The 25,731-nt window shown below is 40.9% G+C and overlaps 2 protein-coding genes across 5 annotated transcripts in view; one reads left to right on the forward strand and one right to left on the reverse strand.

The window, feature by feature from the left end:
- MALT1 (MALT1 paracaspase) overlaps window positions 1-16,619 on the reverse strand; it is a 35,906-nt gene extending 19,287 nt beyond the window's left edge. The window contains exons 1-9 of one of the 4 annotated variants that reach the window (XM_054809076.1): window positions 16,362-16,598; window positions 14,324-14,490; window positions 9,132-9,253; window positions 7,739-7,889; window positions 4,818-4,996; window positions 4,127-4,223; window positions 3,360-3,392; window positions 1,574-1,600; window positions 397-429 (exon numbers count right to left, since the gene is read on the reverse strand). In XM_054809076.1, coding sequence (XP_054665051.1) covers window positions 397-429; window positions 1,574-1,600; window positions 3,360-3,392; window positions 4,127-4,223; window positions 4,818-4,996; window positions 7,739-7,889; window positions 9,132-9,253; window positions 14,324-14,490; window positions 16,362-16,522 — 970 coding nt within the window. In that variant the 5' untranslated portion in view covers window positions 16,523-16,598. Of the gene's footprint in view, window positions 1-396; window positions 433-1,573; window positions 1,601-3,359; window positions 3,393-4,126; window positions 4,224-4,817; window positions 4,997-7,738; window positions 7,890-9,131; window positions 9,254-14,323; window positions 14,491-16,361 lie in introns of all 4 variants that reach the window. The other 3 variants (XM_054809075.1, XM_054809078.1, XM_054809079.1) reach the window with 3 other exon arrangements.
- Window positions 16,620-16,740: 121 nt separating this feature from the next.
- ALPK2 (alpha kinase 2) overlaps window positions 16,741-25,731 on the forward strand; it is a 44,908-nt gene continuing 35,917 nt past the window's right edge. Inside the window, exons 1-3 of the mRNA XM_054809074.1 lie at window positions 16,741-16,904; window positions 17,617-17,651; window positions 18,742-18,795. The gene's annotated coding sequence lies outside the window, so the exon portion shown is untranslated. The remainder of the gene's footprint in view (window positions 16,905-17,616; window positions 17,652-18,741; window positions 18,796-25,731) is intronic.

The raw sequence follows: 25,731 nt of genomic DNA on the forward strand, positions 1-25,731 counted from the left end.
GGACGGCATATCCTTAGCAGACAGACTACCAATCTTTATCATCACGTCATCCTAATACCACTGTCTCCAACTGTCCAAGTATTCAAAGTAATGGAGTAATGCGCTTGCTACGGTCATGGCCAGAGGAATTTGAAACAGTAAACTGAAACAGATGAGAAGTAGATGCTCCACCAAGTCACTAAAAATACTGGTGCCCTCACCACAGTTTACTACTGAAAGGGCATGCAAGCATTATAAAGGGCTATAAAAATACACAGAAGTCTCTCTTCCTGCAGCTATTTACACGCACTACAGTTGCTTCACTAGCAGCGGCAGAAGGAGCAATACTCAGAAGCAGCAAAATCTATTTCCTAGATATGAAATACATACGTTCATTACAGCTACAAAACTACTTACCAACAGGTCTGTGATTTGATTGTTCTTGTAGGTCTGCTTGAAATAGATTAGAAAAGAGCAGATTGTCAGTAACTACGGTCGTAGTTGCCACTGTCCAAAAATGAACTGCATGTTCCACACAGCCATAGTCTACTGGTACTGCTTTACCTAACAAGTTACTAGTTTAAGACCAAAAAACCACTCTTTTTTGTTTTGGTGGGGTTTTAGGGTGTTGTGTTGTTGTTGACCCGATTTCCTTCACCCTCTTCCAGCAAACATAGCTTAATAAGTAGGTAGTTCTATAAATTAAGAAATAATAGATGCTTACAGTGTAATTTTTAATCTCTCAAACTGCACATCAGCATTTTCAGCAACATCCAAAACAGTTCATCCTCTCCGAATGCAACGCAGACATGCAAGATGGGAGACGATTAGCTAGGATGACTGTCTGTTTGTGAAAATTCGATTATTTTGTACTCCACGGAGGGATGGTAGAGCCAATGCTCTGCCAAGAGGAACAGGCAAGCGACACACCGAAGCAGTACACTTTGGATAACGTTACGTACATATCATGTCAGTATCACTTCAGGGACTAAAACTAAGTCTTGGCAAAAGTAAACCTAGCTTTGATGTCTAACCCAGGAAATTATATGACCTTTGTGATTTGAGATTTTGGGAACACGTATCAGGGATAATCCCTTATGGAGCACTATTCCCGATCTACATTTGTATAATAAACATCAAACAGGCTTCAAATCACACTAGCTCACTCCAGCATGAATTTAACAAATATACCAATTCAACATATCATGGGTGGCAGTCTGACACCTTACATCTTTTTCACCTTAATCATCTGAAAAAGCAGCAATGTACTAAAACCTAGAGTCCAAAGAAGCCACACACAAGAAAGCAAAAGATAATTCCTTCTGTATTTGTGTAAGTATACAGACAGTATAAAAGAGCAGCTTTGTGTGATTTTACAAAGATAACAGCAACCCTGTGATTCACTATATTCAAATTAATTCATTGGAACCAGAAAGCTGTGCTGCTCTTAACATGATATCTGTCCCTATCAAATCCCCAGTTATAAATACATTCAAATAATGTAAAGTATATAATTGTAACCCAGCTAGGCTTCAGTGATTTGTAATAAAAAATAAAGATGCGAAATTAAAATGTTTCAAACCTTAGCACTTACCTGGTTTTTGGAGATCACTTAGATCTTCTGTGAGGAAATACACCAATAAAATCATAGTTTAAACACGAAGAAAAATACATTTTTTAATTAATAAAAATATAATTGTCATGCCATTATTAATAGAAGCTGAACGTTAGAAAACAAAACTACCTTTCTAAAGTATTTTTGGCTTTGCATTTCTGTAAGTCTAACCTTTCACCTGTTTATGGACAGAGAAGAGAAAATACTACATCAATATACTAAGCTATGCTAGACACAGCACTATAATATAGTAGATCTCAAAACAAAGAGAGAAACACATACGATGCCTCAATCCCACAGGCACACAAGCAGCTTGAATGAATAAGGAACAAGGTATCAGAACCACCCATTTGAAAAACAGATATTTGAAGGACTGCTGAAAAAGCAACATCCTGAGCAAGAAATCTTACTTCATAAAGCCACATGTATTCAGGAAGACTTCAGATACAATTTTCAAACATTCTAAGCTACCACAGGTTTCACCCATTTATTGTGAGAACACTGGAGGCTGTGGAAAAGAGAAATAAATTCCCTGGGGCACCAGAGGTGTCTCGGAGCAGGCCTGCTCCCCGCCGCGGAGCCCCAGGCAGACCTCTTATGCCACAAAAGCAGACTCCTATATCCCCGCGGGAGACCGTAGTGACTGAGGTGATACTGCTGGAGGTGTTCACGCAGCTTAGTAGCAGAATGATGTTGCACCCAAGCAAACTGTCGTTTGGGTGTATACCCCCACAGATAAGACAGTGGTTACCTTCTGCTTCGAAGGGTAGTTGAATTACAGGTAACTCGGAGGCTTCTGCACAGCACTCCATCAGGTAAGGCAGACACCCCCAAGCCAGAAAAGATGTGAAGGCTCAAAGATGGTCGGTCTCAGAGGCTATGCCATGGAAGTGGCTGACGCTGAAATGTGCGTCACTTGTACATTCCAGTGAGTGAAACTACACAATCCCTTCACAATGTTAAACCTTTAACAAAAGGGCTAAAGGGGAACATCAGCTCTGGTTAAACTTTGAACAAGAAATGCTACAGAGCAGTTTAATTACAAGAAAATTCTATGATTTTATGTAAAAAAACCAGAGCAGAGTGCCATTTATTGTACTTTGCAAATGCATTTGGTTTTTTTCATTGCTGGTAGGTAAGCTGGGGAGGGCCTGCTGTAAGCAGCCTTACATCTTTATATATGATCCCCTATGATGTAAATATTACAGACTTTGAGATGCTCGGTAATCAAGGGATGGTATCAACATTAAAAGTCACAATACACTGCTTCCTTCCCGTTGCAGCAATGCAAAGGGGAACAGAAATCATCCTAATAAAGTTGCTGGAAACATCTCTTGCAGAGACAGAGCTGACAGTGGAACTAGCTCTTTCCAGCTATCTAAGGTCACCCAGGTTCCTCAACACCTTCAGCTTTTCTTGCAAGGATGTTGCTTCCTGAGCCCGGCCAAAGAAATCTCAAGATCTTTACATTTCACTAGAAACTGTAAGCACAGGACACAAAACCCATGCAAAAAATCAAACAACAATCAAACAATTTTGAACACTACAGAAGAAGGAAGTAGCTTGTTTTTTCTCCCGTGTGCTCTAGATCACGGTGTCAAAGCAAAGGAGAGAGAAGCACATGCAGAGGGAAGGTTGCATTGCACATCAGTGTTTTAAAACAGACCGAAGCTCGTAACCCATGCTTTTCAGCAACACACTCAACAATCCATCATCCCCGTCATTGATTTTTAAAAATTGATTCACAACTAAAGATTTACTTTACCTTCTGTGCACTCCACTGCCATAGCTTTCCTTCCTTGTGTTTGGAGGGGGGGAATTGGAAGACAATTGCTCTCAGTTATGAGAGTTAGCACACAAAATGGAACACAAAGGTCACTTCCAAGCTTCTCTGCAATCTGCCTCATTTTATAGCAGTATAAATCAGCACTGACCACAACACTATATAGTAATTATTACTAAAACTCAGGCATACTAAAGTAGAGTGTTTCTTAGGATAGGAAAAAACTTTTCATGTGAACTGTGCAATAGTATTCCCAGATATATCTGCAAGCTATACAAACAGATCTCCTTCTCTTCAGTTTACTGGAAATACATGCACAGGCCCTGACCGTGTTATATTCAATTATTCTGCTTGCTATGAATAACCTCACCTGCCCTGATTGCTGAAGGACTCAGTGTAACACAGTTCACATCACCAACAAGGGTCAAACTGTTTTTCGGTTGTCAAAAACCATGGAGAAATCAGCTTGCAATCTGCTGACAAGCCATGTACAGGCTAGCCATGCCAAAAAGTGGCAGCATTTCTATGCCAGTTACCATAAAAACCCAAAGCACTTTAGAATTTTAGAGCTTTCTCAGTTACAAAATTCCATTTGCTGCAAGCAAGCACAGTTATTTTAACAAATGGATAAACTAAAAATACAGAAGGCATGTGCTTGGCTTAATGCTAAAAGCTTCAAAAATAAACTCTAATGATAGGGAAGGAATTGATAAATCAGCTGACCTATACCAAACAGCAAAACTCCTTACCTATAATGACTTCTATCTTCTTGCTGTCTTGATCTTCCCGGTCATTGAATACGTGACACCAATATGTCCCTTGATGTTCCACATCCGCGTAAGTTACCTGTGCAAGCATCGTCATAGTCATCCCGACAGACCCCAAAATAACACCTGTATCAATTTCATTGAAGCCCACATGCAAGAAAGAGTAAACACTAAAAGCAAAGCCTAAACAAGTCCAAAAGCTGCCCACACCCTCATTCTGTCCAGCTTACTGAAGCACATGTGTGCTAGAAATGCCTTCAAGAATTGAAGAAAGAATCAAATCCACCTCACAGGCTTGAGGTGCATTAAGCACTGAATGCAACAGCTCGTACAAATCCGAGTGCTTTGCAGTGCAAGACAGAAAGAGAAGCTTTTGCTTTTACTGATACTCAGTCTTTGTTACGTCAATATGTCACACCAATCCAAAATACACTATAGCCTTACATCCTATCACTACCATCTAAAACACATTCAGGATTGAAATTACGCACCCAAGAGCCTCAGAACAGTATGGGCAAGTGAGAAACAGAACAGTAGAACAACTGATAGCAAACACTTCCGTAAGAGGTTATCGAGGCTATGAAGGCATCATTTTCTTCAAGGAAGCTTTATGTGAGAAGTTAAAGGTGGTTACACATTAGTCCCCCAAGGCTGGCACTCTGCAGTAACTTACCATGTAGACATTTTTGCTCCCATTTGCCAAGGGAAATCCATTTCTGAACCACTGGTAATGAGGAATTGGGTTTCCAACAGCTCCACATTCTAGTACTAAAGCATCCCCCACTGTCAGGTTTTGTGGCTGAGGCTGAATACAAATGCGCAACTTGTTTTCAGGCAAACCAATTAAGCTCCCTTAAAAAAAAAAAAAAAAAAGGGAAGAAAAAAGAAAAGAAAGGGTGAGATAATCTAACCACATATAGAGTAAAGAATTGACAACTGGCCACATCTTCCTGTAACTACAACAGACTGTTTTAATAGCAATGAAATTAAGCTACTTTCCTTTAAGAGCATGCTAAAAATGAGTAGCAATGGCTTTCCAGTTCTTCAGTTGAAAAGTAAAAAGGAATGCACATTAAATATACTCCAGAAGTAAAAGCAAAGCCCTCTTTGCATTATCGATTCCTGCCTGTAAGATTATAAAGGCTCCAGAGAAAGGAGCAAGTACAAAGAAAAGCAGCTACTGAAGGATGGACTGAGGATCCAACTTGTTTGCAAGTATGTGCACAGGAATAAGAATATAAAACTTAAAATCAGTTAGTTTTAGCATATCCCTGTTGTTCTCATTCTAAACTGAGCATCAAACCTTATGGTAAATATACTAAAAAAGCCCAAAGCTAAAAAACGCTTAACAAACATCAGCCACTGACATGAAATGACATAAAAGAAACCTATTCAGAAAACCCTAAATGCAGTAAAGACTGCATGTAAGTTTCTACATATGATAAAATTTATTGAAACAAAGTGCTGACATTAATTTTTAAAACATCCACTACACACCCAAGAGTGCTGCACTGAAAAGGTTTCTGATCTCTGCTTACTGAACAGTTCGATTACCTGACACATACCACAGCAAGCCCAGACCAACTTGTAAAGGTCACACTAGTGATCTTTTATCTCAGCTGCAAGGTCACTCCTCTTTACTTTTAGACTACGTATGTGGACACATGTTTTGTCATCAGAGCTACTCATGACTGACAATTAGGGGGTGATGACATTTTCCTTTGCATAGTAAAATAAAGGGAGACAGCGATATAGATATATCTGTTCTAGTGTCTGAGCTGCTTGGCGCATTATACGTTTGTGTTTCAGAGATTTTACAAACAATGTCCCAGTTTGATATCAGGATTTTTCAACAAAATGTAAAGAATTCATTCCCTTTATGGCAGAAAGACAGAAGTAAGATAAGGCAGAAAGGAGTGGCTGTTGTAGTCAAATTGAACAGTATTAGTCTTTAAGACAAGGAACACAAAAGTTAGAGGCAGTGAAAGAGGACATGGGATTGAAAGGTAACATGGTTTCTGTCTCCAGTGGGACCCCTTACCAGCCATCTCACTTACAGGCCCTCATCGGTAGAGCCTGTTGTTGTACCGCTCACAAAATACACTAACAAGCCTGGACCAGTATCTTTTGGAATTGTGTCTGGCTGCCCCACTGATCACAAGCTCACAAGACAGCTATGAAAGACAGCTTTTACAGAATGGAGAATGGTCGAGCTCTCATCAAACAGCAAGCAATGAAAAGAGAGGAGGAAAAGCTATCTGAGAAAGGAAAGCAACCAAGGGAGCAGGAAAAGAAAAAAAAACAGCAGCTGAAATAAAAAATTTCATACCTAGTGAACATTTGCAAAAATTGTACTGTCAGCGTCATCTAGTTCAACTGAAACACCAGTAATCCCAGGCCAAGTGCTACAGGAGGAGGAGAGAATTCCTTCAGTGCAAGCACTACATACGCCTTTTAGGTTTCCTTGTAAGGACCCTAGGAGGGAAAGTTACAGGAAGGAGCAATCCATCCTGTCCCTCATCTTTTCACCCATCACCAAGACCTAAACACACTAAAATTCACTTCCACTATGGTTCCTTGTTGGCCAAGAGTCATGGAACACAAAGCAAGGCACTAGTCCGTGGATACCTGCTGACCTTTAGTCACCAAACTTTTGCCACAAGTGTGAAATGATATACTGCTGTTTTTCTCAGATTTTTTTTTTAAAGTAGTCATTACGAGGTTATTCATCTCCACTTCCTGGTGCAATCAGCAAGATCTAAAACTGCAGGTTTCTAACTGAATAGAACCTGAAGCAGGAGCAAAGGAAAAGCAGAAGAAATCATTGCTTAGATAAAAGACCGAGAATATGTTTGAGATGAAGATGTAAAAAGGTCGCCTCAAATGACATTGCAATAGCTTTTGATCTTTTACTGGAAGATCGGTTCTCTTTATCTCTTTTCCTGACATGAATAATTTTTTATGTGGGATGCAAGTGGAAAACACCTTTGACTTGTGACATAAGACAAAGTAAGTACTCTTCACAGTCTGAAGACAGCGCAGTTGATCTCTCTCACACATCTGTAGGCCACTAGCAAGCAAGTCCAGGCTATTCAATTAGAAAGTTCATAAAGGGTAGACTTAGTGCATGAGTCAATGCCTATTTAATACAAATGACTGTTCTGTAAAAAAACCAAACCCCCACCCCCCAAACCCTACACACACCAGAAAAAGAGACACCACTCCAGCAGCCTCAGGAAACTGGAAATAAATACACAGTAATAACAGACTAGACCCAAGAAGTAAATTTCCAAAGTTTTCTTTATATTCTACTAACGAATTCCAGTACTAGCTGGATACTGCTGAGTAGCCAGCTATTTAATCTTATTTGATCTTTGCTATTATTCACTTTCCTCACACTTCTTCCACTTCCGTACTTTCATATAACTTCATTTTTCTTCTGCTTTAGTGACCAGCACAAGAGTCCAATAATTGGATTCTGCATTTTTAATCAGCCCTCTTTCACATCTGTGCCAGACAGCAATGGGGATCCGAGTTCCTCTAACAAGCGGGTGGGAAGACAGACTTTCAGAAGACAATGGTTTTGCCACTCACCATGAGATGTACCCTGGAGATCACAAACTTCAAGTCGTGCCCATCGACTGAACACAAAGGAAGATTCACTGTTCACTCGACAGATGTAAAAGCCAGAATCGTTTACGTTCACTGGATTCAAAACCAGCTCTGGAGAATTACCATGGGGAACCTGAATTACAGGTGAACCAAGAAATATTTAAATTTAGACTGATTTCATCTAAACCAGTAGCAAACATTAGAATATTTATTTCAATGTTGGTAACATCAGCCTCAACTCCTTTGCTTACTTGAAACTTTTGAATGAGAAAGTCTTGTTCTATGCATTTAGTAGCTCAGAGACAGGCTTTCTTCCAAGAATAATTCATATGCCTCTATCTAAGACAATTCTGAGCTTTTAAACCAGTTAAAAAGCTCTTCCTGAAATTAATAATTTTTACCTTTCTCCACAAATAACTCAGAATAATTTGTTAAGCACTACTCCAACCAGCATGTGTGTTACACTCAGCTCTAGTCTTAAGACATATTCAACTACGGCCACGAAACCATACCATTCTTTCACAGAAAAATAATTTTTCACTACATCTGTGGTGGTTTAATCTTGGCTAGATGCCAGGTGTTCATCAAGCCACTCTATCACTCCTCTCCTCAGCAGGACAGGGAGAGGAGAAAAGTAAGATGGAAAAAACAACCCCAAACTTGTGGGTTTTTAACTGTAATGAGCAGAAAAATACTTTAATCACAGTTTTTAAAGCCATGTTTTGGATGACTTAGATAAACTTTTAGAAGGGTGTAGCAAATGAGTTAAAATTTTCACTCCTAACAGCAATTTAAAATACTATCGATGTACTGCATTTTTAAAAATAGTACTTAAAATAACATTAAGAAAAAAGTGTGTTCATCTTGTAGAAAGATAGCCAGGACCAGAAACATGGGTATAAGTGCTGCCATTCAAATTCCAGAGATACCAGCTCCCACACATTCCAGTATTTTACTAAAGAAGTCTGTGGCACCACCAAGTTCAGGTCTTCAACTGCTCGTTCTTAGGAAAAGAGTTCCCATCTGCCCAAGACCAACAGGGACTGGCATTTGTTCCAGTGTGGCAGTCTCTCAGTGGCTTGCATTAAGCTTCTTGGTAGGCTGAGAGACAACTAAACTTACAGTTTCCCTACTGTCACTTTCCAAGATTAGCCTCCAAGGATGAAGTGGTCTGAATATAGGAACCACCTTACTGTTTTAGGACATCGATAGGGTCATTAAGCAGCATTTCTTAAACTTCTGGGTTTTTAGTATATATAGCAATCCTCTCTCATCGTAAATAAGAGTAACAGACTTAAAAAAAAAAAGTATCATCCAAAACCATTACCTATTATTTTCACCACTTAACCCCCCTATATTCTGTATCAACTATTACCTCTTTTTCCTGTTTGAACCACTGGTAATGCACAAATGGGTGTCCTGTTGCCCAACAACACAGCTTGACGACCTGACCAGAGAGCACTGCTTGAGAGTCTGGCTGTACGACAATCTTTATACCTTTAGAAAAAGAATTTACACATAGGAAAGTTATTAAGAAATACAATTCCTCAATTTAAATTTGCATTTAAATTGTCCTTCGAGCAAAGAAAGTTTCTGTCATTAAATATACTTGAAAATAATTTGTTTGTACTGTGTATACACACAGTTCCAGTTAGTTATATGACTTTAAGACATTCAAAATTGTCTTCCATTACACAAAATCCATGCTCAAATCGATCAGTACTCTACAGAGTTTATCCAAGATTTACAGTACATCATTCAGACATTTTAATTTCAGGATACTTCAATCTCTCTTGCTCTCTTACTCACTAAAGCAAATAATATTTCCAATGGCATCACAGATCCCTTCTGGGAAAGGTATTCCCAGTTTTAAGAGTTTGCTCACTCCCAACAATTTCTTTGTTTATCCAAACAGTAAGAGTTAATTTAACTACAACATAGTGCATTTTTCTACTATTCCTCATGCAACCTTACTGCTTACGCCTTTGACTCCTATAGAACACAGGGCTGAGGTTTTCTTTTGCCAATATGCAAGGTAAAGTTTTCCACGTCAAATTTTAACTGCCAGGAAATGGCATGAGCGAAATTCTGACACTGGTCTAATATGATCCAGTTATTTTCTTAACCTAGACCATTCCAGAGATCTTGTTACAGCATGACCCGAAAAACAGATCCACTGTTATAACCAAGGTCATCAGAAGAAGAGGAGGGGGAGGGAAAAAAAAGTCAACTGCAGAACAGAAAGTTTAACCTCACATTGCTGTCAGAAAAATACATGGACCTATGACCAAGGTGTTCAGCAACACTGAGCTGAGAATCCATCCAAAAATCATTAGTTTAAAGCATTATTTGCTACGCATGGTAAAACACATTTAACAACCCCAGTGGGACCACAAGGAATACTACACATTAATGACAAGCTGCTACAATCCCAATGTCGTGGGTTAACCCCAGTGGGCAGGTAAGCACCACAGTCCCCACCCAGTGGGACAGGGGAAGAGGGAAAGGAAGAATCAAAACAAGAAAACTTGGAGGTCAAAATAAAACAAGCAAACAAAAAAATAATAATTCTTTAATAAGTGAAGGATGAGTGGAAGAATAGGGAAGACAACAAAACACGTGACACAAAGGCAATCACTGCCCACCTCCCATGGGCAGACTGATGCCCAGCCAGTTCCTAAGCAAAAGATGGCTAGGCCCTCCAAAACGCCCTCTTCTCCCTTCTATTGCTGAGCATGAAAATCTAAAACACAGCACTATATGAGCTGCTATGAAGAAAATTAATTCTATCCTAGCTAGGCCCAGTACAACTAGTTACAGAAAAAGCACAGAAATAGTGCACAGTAAAGAGGCACTTCACTCGGATACAAAATAGGTAAATAGGTACACACAGTAAAAATTTCTTTTTTTTTTTTTTTTAGAATCACTCTAATTTCCTTGTTTTGGGAGAAAGTAGTTCCTTCTTTATAGTTTAATGAAAACACACTGCAGAAGCTGAAAGTGTAGTCTGGTACAGAAGCAGTATTCCAGATTGCTGGGGGAATAATCTTACAGAATAATATAGAGTAAAACAGATGCTGTGTAAAAAAAAAAAATAGCTGCAAAGAGATCGCAAATATCCTGGTACAAGACTCAAGATTAGTATTTGCTCCAAGCCGCCATTACAGTCTGCCAGGAGTTTTCTTTTTGTCTGCTTATTTTCCCTTCATCTTTAACAGCTTAGCCACACATCAGAACGTTTGATCAAGGAGACCGTAACAATTTGATCAATGGGCTGAAACCTGAGCAGAAACCCATGTGGTCAACAGACTCAAACAGAGATTATACGACATTTGGAAATCACATCATCTTTGTCTAGCAGGGAAGTGGGCTGTATTAACTTCCTCCACACATAATCTTACTCTGAAATAGTTGATCACACAGGCAGCTACTCCAAAGTAGCTACAGGACTTGAAAATTCCCTGCCTTTCTTTCTCTAAAATAACTTCCCTCCATACCCTAGCCCTGAAGATTACCTCAGCTCCTCACGTAACACTTCCTCCACTGTTTTCACTGTTAAAGAGAGTGTGTTAAGTACAGTTTTTGAGTATCACAAACACCTAACATTAACCATGACAAACAGGAATTATAATATTTCAATTTAAAGGACAGAAAAATAATGAAGACTTGCTCTTTCCAAAGACTTCCACCTTTTTTTTTTAAAAAAAATCTCTCCTGATTTGCATCACTAACATCTCTTAAGAAAGTAGTTGAGAAAAACAAATTCTCTGAAAGATTAGTATTTTGCACTCCTTGGAAGCATTACGAACAAGTTCTAAGAAACATGATTCATAATTTCTTCACAGTTTCATTTATTTTCCTGCAATTCATTCAGCACTATACAGGTACTTCCTGCAAGCACCACAGAATTGAATGGTTCAAAAAGAAAACCTTTTGGCTCAATTTTCTGAATGATTACAAAGATACACAAATACTTCTTCAATTTTCCTTGGAAAACGTAAAGCTCAAGTTTTACCATTGAGGATGGCAAACTGACATTTATAGTTACCTGATGTTGAAACATGCAGCGCAAATTAAGTACTCATAATCTTAACTATAATCCAACTGTTACATTCTTAGCTTACACACCGATAAACATTTTCAGTCATTTCTGGAAATTCGGCCTCAATTACTCACATTCAGACTGAAGTGCCTAAACCGCTGCAGAGGAAAAACACCTCTTCGCTCTTGTTTCAATCACCGCAACTCAGTGAGGTTGCACAAGGACTAGACTGTAATACCACACATTGCATATTAAGCCTCTTTTCCTTCTTAGCCTGGGAGGAAGCTATTCACATTTCATTCATTTCCAGCAAGTTCACAACATGACAAGAGAAAAAAAGAAAATGGACAGAGTGGTGACCCAAGTAACAAGACGCTTAGGCTTTCTTACTACCAAAAAGGAGAAGTTTTAAAGTTATTATTACTAGTATTTTGTATCTTTAAAGGAAGATCTTCTGTGGTGCTAATCCAATGTGACAGGCAAGTCCCCAAGCTCTGAGACACAGACAAGTTCTGGAACTTGGTTGGGAGTCTATGATTCTCCGAGAGATTCTTTGTATTGCTGCAAACAAAGCGATGTCCCAGCTTGTAACGATACATCTCTGCCACAGAGGAACTGAAGTAGTATCACTGCCAAAACAGACCACTATGCACCATCAAACTGTACGCTCATTAACCAGTACACTCCTAGGCTCAGAAAGGTTTGTGTCTTTTTAACTGCATCAACTAAGCTGGTAGAAAACAGTCTAACAAACCAGTATGACAGCGACAGAGGTCTTATATTAAACAATCCCTTTCTTAAAGGAACTTGAGCAACGCTTAAGCTCCTTTTTGTGTATTACAGCAAATGGGTAGTTATGAATTTGTACTTTGATGTCAAGCATCAACCACTTGTGAACATTTAAATAAACTCACTGCAAATATCAAGGCCTACCACTTCTTTTTAAATAGTTTAAAATTCTTTTTGACTTAAACTTTCTTCAAATACCCTTTGCTTTGGTTTCTCTTGGTCCCAGTTTCTCAGTCTCTATGAAACTACCCAGTCCTTCAAAGAGGAGGTTGAATCCATTCTATCATGGATCATGATGTTAGACAAGAGATTAATTCATAGAAGACCACCTCTGAAGTTCCAAGGGGAACTTATTGGCTTGTTCTCCTCCATACAAGGGTATCCTAGCTATCTATCCAATTCTCTAACTGATACCGCTATCTCTCAATTCTGCTATGTAGCAAGTTCTTGGTCAGCCAGGATTTAGTCTTCATTACATATTTCAAAATGTAACTTGACTGACAGCCACACAAATATCCTCAATTCAATGGTGGTGATACTTGAGATGATTGCAGGTGAAGCAAGCACAACACTTTGGCTCAGTGCAGGCACTCTGCAGTACCAACGTGAACCAGGGCCATTCTTGTTTTCAGCAGTCCCGCAGTAACCCCATACAGAGAACAATAAAAAGGAACAAGCATTCATAGTGCAGGACAGCACACTAACACCTATGTCTCCACCTCAACTCTTGTCACAATCCACTCACACCAACATAACGCCAATTCCCCTCTCCCCGCCAAGCCTGCAGTATACTTAGCTAGGCTGAGCTGACATGGAACTCAATCACACCTCATTCAACACACCATGGTCCTCCTAGTACAATGAGAAGCAGCAGCAACAACTAGATGAAACGGCTGCAAAGCATTACTGTAATTTACTTGAAAAATTCCATGGTAGTCTTAACAATAGTTCTCAGCCCCCAGCTTCTTTCCTCATGCTGTCCAAAGAACAGGACAGCTATCAGAATGGCAAGGAGCTTGCTAGTCTCATTTTCACCCCCTGCTCTGAAGAGCAGCTTTTGTAACTTCCTAGTAGGCTGAGTTTCACCACATCCTGAAGGAGGAGGACATTAAAAAGGGCCCTGGTTTGTACTATAGCAAGAAGCACTTGGCCTATATGGTGTTACCCATGCGTTCCCTTGCGTTGACCCACTTCTAGACTGTTTGTGAAGAAGCAAGCTGAATGTGTTAGCAGAAAATAATCTAGTTCTATCCTAAGTTACTTTGTTTTTCTGTCCAATTAGCAAGTTGGACAGGATCCAATATGCACCAGAACTGGCACTAATTGGACTCTTCCCCTTCAATTAGGGTAAACTATGAAACACAGTTAACGAAACCTGTAGCCCAAACAGATGGCTGGCAATACTACTTGTCTTTCTAACTCAACCATTTCAGTTCTATAAGCATCTCCTGAAGGCATAGCTTGACACAGAACCTGAGGCGGCAGAGGGAATGACAGCACCTGTCATATCCATGCAGCCAAGTCCAAGTCTACAACAATATTGCATTAAGTCTGCTTATCTACTTGGCTTACTTTTAATCTCAGAATCCTATGAGCCAATTACTATGGTAATCATATGAATACCAATTACTAGAATTCAAACACTAAAGATGTTTTTACTTACTGTAGAAAATGAATCTTTCAGTGTTTCCAGTGTAAAGCACACAGTTGTAGTGAAAGCACAAACCAGAACTGACCTGAGTGGCTGAGGCACTGGAGAGCCTCTGTATGCTCCAGGGCCTGCAAGAACTCCACAAGCTCCACAACAGTGCAACCCCGATCTCCCAGTAGTTTCAGGAGACTCCAGCTGGGACTTCCTTCTGGCTCCAGCACTTTGAGGGAACACTGCTCTAAATCCAGAGGGCTACAAAATAACGTGAGAAAGTCATGGCATAGAACTTCTTGGTACTTTCTCCTCAGAAAAGAGCAGAGTTAAAAATCACTTGTAAACAAAAAGATTTAAAAAAAAAAAAAAAGATGGGAAATTTCTAGCTGATTTGGACGTATTTGCAGTCTTTCCTTCAAGTTTCTGGAGTTCAGAGGTTATACAGTGACACCACCACAGACAGAAAGTAGTATTAGCCAGCTGCATGCTACAAAACAAGAGATGCTTGTCCCTAACAATTCTGACCAAATGTATTAAGAAATCTTCTAATTTTCACTTTTGAAAGCCTCAGAAGAAAAACAAGTACGGCACCTTTTATTTTCATGTGCCTAATTCAGAAGCGGTAAAGAGCGAGTGAGAATCTAACTTGAAAGTCCAGGAAGACTTTGATTTCCAGAGTAGTTGTTAAGACAAGTGACTGCTGCATCTTAACTGATACACACAGCTACTGCTACAGTGCAGTTAACTGCTCCAATAAATTGATCTCCAGGTATAAATGTGAATAGTTTTAAATTCTGGTGGTAAGTCTTTGCGCACTTTCAATCACAGCAGATTCAAGTAACACAGATAATAAGGAAAAGAATACAGTTATGGAGAGGCAATGCAAGTTTACGTATTCCCACTAAAATGATCCATCAGTGTTTCTTTCATTAAATCACAGTGCCATGCAAACCTGGAGGTGAGATATTTTCACTTATTAAGTAGACCTTCATAGTATTTTACCAGATAATACAGAGAAACAAACATGGCCACAGGCCCTACAATATGACAGAGGGGTCATATTGTAGTCTTCAGGATTTATTTCCCTATATTAATAAATACAGTCATAATAGAGAAAGGACACATCTTCATAACATATATTCAATGCTGCAGCTGAAATGGCTCTCTTTTTTGAGATACTACCCTCTAAACAAAATCTTGAAAAGCCACAGGAAGTGAAATGATCAGGAAGCAATCTAGAGAATGTGACCTAGGAAGAAAGAGTTGAAGAAAACGAATGTGTTTACCCTAATATAGACAAAAGGAGCCACAGGGAACAGTCAACAACCAATTTCCACGTTCCCTGTCTCGGACAAGCAGTTGCCGCGTTCATGCCGAGGCAAGTCAGGCGAGTTACAGGGGATGCTTTCCAACTACGAAGGTGGCACAGCAAAGCCCCACACTACCTGCACCCTGTTCCTTCTTCACTGGAAGCCCTCGTGTGGGACTAAGGAAACATCTCCTGGAGATGGGCTACATGTCCTCCACCCCACCTGCCCCAGCGCAGGGCCTTCGGTCGGGGATGCTGCCTCCCTTCCTTTGCACAATCGAAGCAGGGGTTCGCGGGGAGGGACGGCGCTGCCGGCGCAGGCCGGGTAACTCCGGATTCAGGTAGGAGCGGCAACAAACCAACTGCAGCATTCAGCTGCGGAGTACAAACTTACAGAGGCGCTGGTAAGCGAACACAAACCCACAAACCCGTTCCTGCTTCATCCTCGCTGCCCCGCCGCTGACTTCAGGCCCCACACCGCTCGTCGGCCGCGCCGCTGGCGGCCCGTGTGCTTTCAGCGCGGGATGCGCCCGAGCGCGGCCGCAGGGACCGCTGCGGGAGGGACCCCGGGGCCGGCGCGTCCCCCACCCTCGACCCCGCGGTGGCACCGCGGCCTCAGCCTTGGCTCTGCCGAAACGGCCGGCTCCTCCGCCCGGGGCCGCTCCACCCGAGCCCCGCGGCTTCCCCGCCGCAGGAGCCCGGCCCCAGGGCCCGGCTGAGGCCTCCGCCGAGCCCCCTCCCGCCCAGCCCAGGGCCGCGGGGCCCCCCCCTCAGCCGAGCCCCCTCAGCTCCCCGCCCCGCTCCCACAGGCCGCCCTCACCTCAGCCGGACCCTGCCGCGGCTCCCCACTCGCTGCGCCAGGTCCCGCCAGCCCTTGCCGGGGGCTGCCCGGTCCAGCAGCTCGCTGAGCCTCCGGAGCAGCGGCTCCGCCAGACGGCTGAGGGGCAGGGACCCCGGCGTGCTCCGCACCGGCTCCGACATCGCCCCTCTCCTGCCTCCCCAGCGGCTGCGAGCCACGGCCCGCCCGGGGCGGCGCTCCCGCCCGGAAGGACGCGCTGAGCGCAGCCGCGCGGCACGGTACGGCGGTTGCCTTCGCGCGCGGCGCAGTTCTCGCCCTTCCCTGAGGGGACCCTCGCCCCGTCCGTACCTGTGAGGCCTGCGGCCCTTCGGAAGGGGAAGGTCCTCCCTCGGCCCGGGCGTGCGCGCTCCGGCGGTGCTGGCAGCGTGAGGGAGCCGGTCGGGGTCGTGTTTTACCCACTTTGAAATGGGAAAGATGAGTGTCCGAGGCCCAGACCTGCAGCCAGCGTGGGCAGCTGGCGCTGAGGAGGCCAGTCATGGCCGGAAAACTGGGAGCAGCTCTCCTGTAAGATGGAAAGGAGTCGGGCAGAGGGAGAAACCAGGCAAAAAATCATACAACACTGGGGGCAGAGGGCTTGTTTTGAGGAGAAACTTCTTTATCTAACCGTGGCCAGTGCAGCCTCTTCTCTGTGACACATGCTCTCCCTCCAGCATGCTGTCCGTTCCTAGACAAGCAGGAGCCCGGCCTAAGGGTCAGGCGAGGAGGCACTGCTCCAGAAGGGTCTCCCAAGGAGAGACGCTTCCATGACTGCTCTCCATTACTGCTAATGGACAGGTCTAAGGGGAATTCTTACCTCTCTGGAATTACAACTTGCTCAAAGTGGACTAAAGTGCCTTAGTAATTTTACTAACCTTTTTAATCAGTGATGGAGCATTCAGATGTGGCTGCCTGTATTTCTATAGTATCATTTCATGTGACTGCAAGCTTGCCTTGCCTTCCCAGGGAGCGAGCTGGAAGTCAGGTGGCGGCAGTAGCACAGCATTGAGACCAACCTAGTAAGCACTGCTGTAATCTGTTGTCTCAGGGGTTGCATTGCACTAGTCAAAACAGGCTTACACCTGCCTGCAGAGCAGATGACAGTATAGCATCTCTCCTGACTTCTGTGGGGTCTAGAATCTCTGAAAAACAAGCCATTTAGTTAGACTTAATTTGAAGAACTTGCATTGAGTGGCTTTTTGCTGCTTCCTGAACCAATGGTTTATTTTTCCTAATTTAGGTACAAAACCAATCAGCGTGGCAAAATGGAGAGCGGTAAGATGTGAATTTGACTTCCTGATGCTATGCAGTTATCCACAGCTGTGTATGACTTAGCCGCTAGAAAATCAGGCAGGTGCCTTTCACCCACCTCAGCCTTTGGTCTGTGCTTGTTGGGTGTCTTCCTACAATGTCAAACAGTTAAATTATCTCAGGTTGAATATGGTTTTAAATCCTGGTCTCTCATTTCTTGAGGGATTACTTTGACTATTAGGCTATTATATAAAACATAGATATCCCTGCTGCTGTTCCCAAATGAGGGTGGTTGAAAGTGCTATATTTATTGCTGAACACACGAGTGTCCTATCTGGGTCTAGATAACGCTGGGAGCAAGAAGTATGTAGCACCATCCTATCTCATAACCAGTTTTAGCTGCACTTTCAGCAAAATGCTCAAGAAAAAAATTGGCACAAAACTTGCTTTTCAGCCTTTTCTAGATCCTTTGAGCTCAGAGTAGTTTGTGCAATCCATTCAGGTTCCTTCTGTGTCAGGCTTGGCTTCCTGGGTAACAGGAGTGGGAATAATACTTTCTTACTTCAGGATTCACTTATTTGCCTTTGAGGAATGTGAATTGTTAGGTGAATTTATGTAGGGAGTGTTAAAAGTTCATTACCCACCTGCGGTTTCCTCAACCTACCTGTTACGGATTGCAGATTTTCTCATGTTCAGCAGAACTTTTGTGTGCTTAACTTCAAGCAAGTAAGAAATTCCCAAAGCGCCTAGCAAAGCAGTTAAGCACACTTAAGCATGTACTTTAAAAAACAACCCAGTGCTTTATTATGAAAAGCTAAGCCCAACACTTCCTCTCTCTCAAGGCCATGAGGAAATTCCCGTGGACTTCTATGGAAGTAGGATGTACCCTCTCACCACTGCCAGCTCGCTCTCTCTCGCTCTGTCTGGCAGAGGTTTTCCCAGGAAGAGCCATCTGCTGCGTGTAATGAAATAGTCTCTCTTAAAAGTCACACTGTTCTGTGATCAGGCTCACTATACTAAGGTCACACTAGCAAAACAACACTGAAGCTTTCAGCTGGCTTTTCAGCTCTGAAACAACATGCATAAATTAAATGTCTTTTGACTTGTAATGCAGAGTCAAACCACAGGCCTGGCCCACTTCTAGAACTTAAAGAAAGAGCACTCAAGGGTAAGTGCACATTTATGGTTTGAGAGGTCAAATTATTTACACTTTTAAAATTACTTGTCTACTTTTTTTCTCCTGTGTGCAAATAGAATGCGTATCATAAAAGATAAATAAATGAAGAAGAGCAAGTTACTTTATTTTTAATGCACTACATGAATATAGTGATTTGTACTGTTTTTGAACAGGAAATATGATTTGTTATTTGCTTCTGCTAAAGTATAGTAATTTTTGCTCATCTTGATAGATTTTTTTTTTTTTAAACATGTTGCATTTAGAATTCTGCTAAATGTTTCTGAAATTACACTCTGGTACTATTTCCACTGAGTTTCAGCAGGACAAACAAAATTGCGAAAATCATACCAGAGCAAGCTTCCTTCTCTAAGAATGTGTAAGTGATACTAGGTATCCTGAAATGCGCATTTTATTCTTTCTAAATTCATATTGCATGGCTTAATACTCACTAGGTAAAAATTTCCTCCATTCCTGAGATAAAATCTGGTCACTTGGTAGCATGTCAGTGATTATCAGGCTGCATGAATTGCTCGTGCTGACAGTGTCAGATGCTTGACAAATGTTAAAAATAGATTAAGTCAGATCAATGTTAAGAGCTGTGCTGTGATTGCTTATCTTAATTACTCTATATTAAGGTCTTTGTTAAAGATATGCAGAGCCAGTCATTTATAATTCTTACATTTGGCCAACAAACGATAGCTGTGGTGTTTTCTGTATATGGTGGTGCTGTTTACAATGGGTAGTACACTAATATAAAAGTTGTCAAAAAGCCTGTCGGAAGCTGAAGAAACACAATGTATCACAGTATATTTGGCAAGCACGTATTTTCCAGACTTCTGCTTTTTGAACAGCCAAAACTTCACTTCTTATCCAAACCTTGTTAATACAATAGATATATGATAATTGGTTTAGATAGTACAGTATTTTGCTAGTTTGATTTCTGACATTACATGCTCTTGGACAAAGATGCTGCTCTAAATGTTTGATTTGATAGCAATCTCTTTAAGGATTTATAGAAGAATAATATTGTTTGTGTCCAAGCGTTAGGAATTCCTGACAGAACTGAATCAGGCAGAACTACTGTGAGATACAGAAACATACAGAAAGTGCAGTTGTCATAAATCCTTGTGTGTGGGGGTTCTCACTCCTCTTACCCCATCAAATGTTAGACTCTATAGTAAGCAAACTGCTGTATAAATACTTACTATAGCCCTATCGTGAATAGAGTTCACAAAGTTATAATTGAATTATAGAATTCCAGTTTCTGTTGTCTTGGAGATTTTAACTTTTACAAGGTAACAGTATTTAAGAACGTAGGCATGATCACAACATTTTTGGAAAATGTGTTTGTAGCTCTCTGCACAATCACTTTGGAAAGCTTGTGTAGGCTACAAAGGAGGAAAGTGGATCAGAAATTTCATGTGAAGTTTGATTCTATCAGTACTGATGGATGCATGGAAAAAAAGATTCACAGAATCATGCTGATGTTGATGAAACTTTTAAAGGAAAACTTTTAATAAAAGCTATGATTTCTGTTAAAGGAAAAGTTTAAAAAGAGACCATGAAAACAAGCATTCAAATATGGCGAAACACGCATGGCAACCATGGAAAAAAGTGTGCTTTTTTTTTTAGAAAAAAAGTTGTACGTTTCTGATCATAAATATATTGTATGTATTTCCATACAGGGAATGTAATACCTCATTTAAGAAATCTAAATTGGTGTGAAATGTGTGTGTTTATTGTTTAACAGGAAAAGTCTATGTTTTGTTTTGGAAGAAGAAAAATGCTAAACTTACAGAATTTGGTACAAAATAAAAAATCTATGTTAAGAGATGCCCTGGATGAGGAGGTGAAAAAATGTGTGTATGTCCATATGTAAAACAGTCGGCAGGCTGGGAATGGGGAGTGGATGGAATTAGGGCTATTGATTTCTTAGAGGGATATTGCAGCTATACAAACCGTATGCAAACTTTTGGAGGAAAGTTAAGATATATTTGAGAAGTATTTCCAGGGAGAATGGAAGGGGAATTAGCATTAATCTTGGAACATAACTGCGTTTAAGCAGGACATAAAGATTTCACAGACAACTGGATGACAGGATGTGCGTTATACATATGGTGCCGTAGTTGGTCATTCCGGAAAGGATCTGTAAGGTTATTTGAGTGATTAGGCCAATGATGTCTTTGTATCTCTGCAAACCAAGAGTCAGAGTCATCAAAACGCAAGCTTAAAAACGCAAGCATAAAACCAAGCTTTGTTAGCAGTAGTATTTAATTTTAAGCTACGTTTGCTACTGCAAGTTATTTGCTATGCCAGCTATTGCAGTAAATGTTATTCTTTCAATTCTCATACATATGCTGGGAATCGCTGTGACTTTCTGTCTGTGGTATGTGGGTTTTCATGCCTAATCTTAAACAGTGCAGTCATACTTATTGACAAAAATGCATATAAAGTCATGTTTCCCTGAGCACTATAGAAAGCTGTAATTACGTATACAAGCCTTCTTGTGGCCAGCAAGACTGGCCAAACTTTCCTGTTTATGTCTAGACCAAAACACCTTTGCATTCCCCAGTACTGCCTCAGTACTTGGTCCTGCAGACCGAGAACCTGGCCTGACTGCAGCAGGACTCCGTAACATCCCACGTGCTTGTGTTTTCTGTCTGGGCCAGTTACCGGGTAAGGAAGAACAGTGTGTATGCAGCACTCATTCCTCGTGATGCTAGCGTGAGGCAGGGGCATGGATACAGACCCAGGTGGTGGGAAGTTCCGCCAAGTCCCACCTTTTAGATGCTGCCCTTTTTAGAATTTTCTTGGGATCATGTGGTTAGTAGAGATTCCTTTCTGCTTTTTTTTTGTTGTTTTGTTGTTTCTCTTGGTTTCTTGTTGAGTCTCTGACTCTTGGTTTGCAGAGATACAAAGACATCATTGGCCTAATCACTCAAATAACCTTACAGATCCTTTCCGGAATGCTTTCTCTCCCTTTCATCAATATAATATTTATAACATCCTGCTGTCCATACCAGCTAGCTTTCTGATTGAATCTGCATCGTATATGACCATTTCTGTTCATCATAAAGGTTTTGTGGTTATTAGTGTTTTGGTTTGGAGATTTTTCATGTTTGTCTTAAATGAAGTTTAATTATATCCACTGGCTTTCCTTATGGTTAAACTACCTGCCAATACAACATCTAAGGGATGTATAAAAATGTCTACAGTATGCCCAGGTAAATAGAGAAGGAGCTATATTGACAAATCTAAAGTTCAGTAGGATAGTCTAGGAGATAATAAGTGTTTTTCAAAAGAGCAAATCCACATCCCAAAGTTTGGCCTATGGAGTGGAGGTGATAGTTAGAAACTCTGCTGGCATGTGGGGAATTCTTTGTCTCAGACGAAGTATCTCAGAATAAACAATGAAGGACAGAAGCAAATACTCCACTGACTTTCTAAACAAGATCAGTCTGATGGAGAAGTGTTAAAAGAATGGGTGAGCAGACTGTATTATGCATGCATCCACATCCTCCTCATACACACATATGTACAGAGGAGAAGGATTGTGCTTTGTCTATATAGGTTTGTGTGTACAAGTTCAATGAAAGTTAATCCTTGTCCAGTTAAGCAAAAGGGATCTGCCAGATTTTGTGTGGCCCCACAAGTGTGGACAATGGCAGATAAGTTACTGAAGACATGGTCTGTGTGATCTAAGGCTTTTACAAACACACAGTATTTATGTGGCTTTCCATTTTTCCTGTGTTTTCGGGTATCCCAGACCCAGCGTCAACTTGGTATAAAGAGACCAAAATATTAGTTGGTGGAGGGATATTTCTTAATATGAAATGTAGGGGATTATCAGTTTTATTGCTCCTGTGTGTTAGCTAAGATAACCTTTTGCGTGGGCTCATGCAGGTTCTTTCCCACTCCTTTGCGCAGTGGTGGGTGTAAAGTGGGTCATCTGCAGAACCGCACTGCCATACAGGGGTATTTATGCACTGATGTGGAGCTTTTAAAGTACCTAGACAATGCCTTGGTTGTCAAAGCATGTTTACATATGTTAATTGTACCACAGTACTACACAAGGTTTAGGCATAGATCAAGGCACTCATTGTGCCGGACAGTACGTGAATACACAAGTGGTCCCTGACCCAAAAGGCTTGTGTGGTAGTGATAAGGAGAGGGACAATACACGGGTATAGACTGGCAGGTCCTGTGCAGGAGCGGGAGGAGCACGTGCATCTGATAGATAGGCAGAAATCCTATTGAATGAGGGGGTGGGCTGAGTAGGACTGTACAGAAAACAGAGATTACATGCTGAATAGATAGTAAATAACAGAAAAAAATTTCAGAGAGGTAGTAAAAGGAATTTTTTCTGCTGACTCCAGAGGAAATGAACCCCACAGAAAGACACAAATTCCCCCCGGATTTGTAAAATGCATAAGCGTTCTGTAGAAGTAACTTCAATGAATGTAAAATTGCTTACAAAGGAAGGTTTCCATTTTGTTTATAACCAAATAAAGTAGAAAAAAATGTAAGCAAGAGAAGAAAATTAATGGCCACTTTTAAAGTTTACTCAGATTTATATATGTTTATCAGTTAAAAAATTTTGACTGACATTAGAATTAAGACCACAGTTCCTTCTGAAATCATTAGAAGTGGCTTTGGGTCCAAAACCACCTGCAAAATGGCTGTTCCTAAAAATTAAACTCATTTAAACATTATTCCTTCAATGTTAAAGTGTAATTTTTCAAAAATATTTTGGTCTCAGTTGGAATAAGTAATCAAATATTGAACATTTTTTATTTAAAAAATAAGTTTCAAATTGGGAAAAACGTTGGCATTTTAATGAAAATAAGTTTGAACAACCAATTCATTTATTTTTATTTAGAATTGGAATTTCAGACAATTTTTTCACTATGGATAATTTTTTCAAAACCAGTATGGAACTATGACAAACTATGAATTTTAAATTAAAAAACATTTTTTCCCCCTGAAAATTTACTTGAATTTATTTTATAATATATTTTCCTTAGAGAAATGTTGAGTGATTGTTTTAGCCTTTTTGATGCTTTTTCCAGCCATTCTTTTACATAATATTATTTGAAACATTGTTTTTCACGAATGCTTTGATTATTTCCTGCCATAAAAGGATTTTGGTGAAGCATCTACAAATGTCTTTACTGCCTGTTGCTGCCTTGTCAATCTGACCATTCCAAGTTTCCATCAATTCTTTACTTCTCAGTCATATCCAGCCACAGTTCCTGAGTTACGGTTTTCATGCTGCTGCCAGCTTTCTTTTCACTTATCCTTCGTTCCTAGGGCGTTAAGCTTAGGCAGTGTCAGAGCGTGCGGTTCTCTTCCTGGGAGTGGAGACAGACCTGCGTAATGGGTGGAGGAAGGGGAAAGGGGAAGCCAACATGTCCAGGGGTAGCGAAGGGGAAATTCAAATTGCAGCTGCTCAGCAGTGGTGACTTGTGACCGAGGAGTGATCCGTCATGGGGGGCAAGAAGGCCCAGCTGCAGAAGGGGTTAAGCTGGCTGGAAGCAGGAATGCCAGAGACCTACTCCCTGTAAGGGAGTGAAGTTTCCCTTGGTGATGAGATGAGAAACAAGCATAGCTTTGTCCTGTGGCCGTCCTGTGATGTGAGCACCCAGGGGCCACCTTTGGCTAGCAGAGCTGGGCTGGGTAATGGACCGGCTGCCGGCTGAGGCACCCATGCAGCTGCTCACTGGATTGGTTCTGGTGCAAGGGGATGTGAAGAATGGGCTCGTGGGAATCCTTGCGGCCTCCTTGTAGAACTGCTTGTGGCGGTGGGATGCTGCCAAATGCATTGTCCATTTTTTTTATTTAGGCAGAAACGTGTCTTTAATTTGCCTCAAGGTGTACCATAAAAAATCTCAGACAATCACCACTGTTCTGATCAGTAAGAGATGGAAAATATGTTTACAGATCATCAGAGAACCAAAATAGGCACCTTTCCTCCCATTACCTGCTAAAACCTGGTGGTGTTAATTTCTCCTGCGTGGCTCTGCTTCACTGTCCTCCTGTCATTAGCTAGTACCTGATTCATCAAGTGGCATCATTGGTTTCCAGAGCAAGACTTGAGACAAGCAGCCAGAACACCCTTATACATTTAAATATTCTCTTGTCTTCTTTGCACCAAATGTTCAAAACCCAGTTTATTAGGAATTGAGCTTATTTTCAGATTACTAGTCAATAGCTGATGGTAAATTATCATGATCTCCCATTCATCTTTCCTCACTGAATTTCATTATGCATCTTCTATCACAAGTTTTCTTGAGGACCTAAAAGGGTATTATACTAACAGTTCTTTTTCTGATTTTAATCTAAATTCAATAATTGAAATGATGGTTTTATCTAATATCTTCTATTTTCTCTCCAGATTTAAAAAAAAAAAAAACAAAACAAAACCGTGTCTCTATCTTGAGTGGAAAACCAGCATTTATTGCAGTTTTCCTCATGGAACATTATTTTGCTTTAATTTCCATTGTTGGATCTGACAAAATGCACAGCAATCTAATCTAATTTTCATATCGAGAAATCTGACAGCTCTTTTCCCCTCGATGTCAAAATGCAGCTGAACTAAGATAATGATAACTGTGTAGTACAATTGCTTTACTAAGGAGTATTCATGAGTCAATCTGCATTAAAAAAATGTTGCCAAGGCTCTTTTCAGCTGGGAAAATTACCAGGCTTTTAAAATAACTTATACCCTCCAAAAAAGAGGAAAGAGGCATCTGGTCTTCTGAAAAGCAAAGATGAAAGCAGATTTAAAAGAATGCAACAGGGAACATTAGGCAAATACATATTTAAGAGGAGATGGGTGAATACTGGGGGGTAATTCCATGGCAGTGTAATGAAATGGATGAGGAAAAGATTAATCTCCACTGCTCCATTTTTTCCCTGTTAAATATT

Source organism: Grus americana, chromosome Z, assembly GCF_028858705.1.
Source record: "Grus americana isolate bGruAme1 chromosome Z, bGruAme1.mat, whole genome shotgun sequence".
NCBI lineage: Eukaryota > Metazoa > Chordata > Aves > Gruiformes > Gruidae > Grus > Grus americana.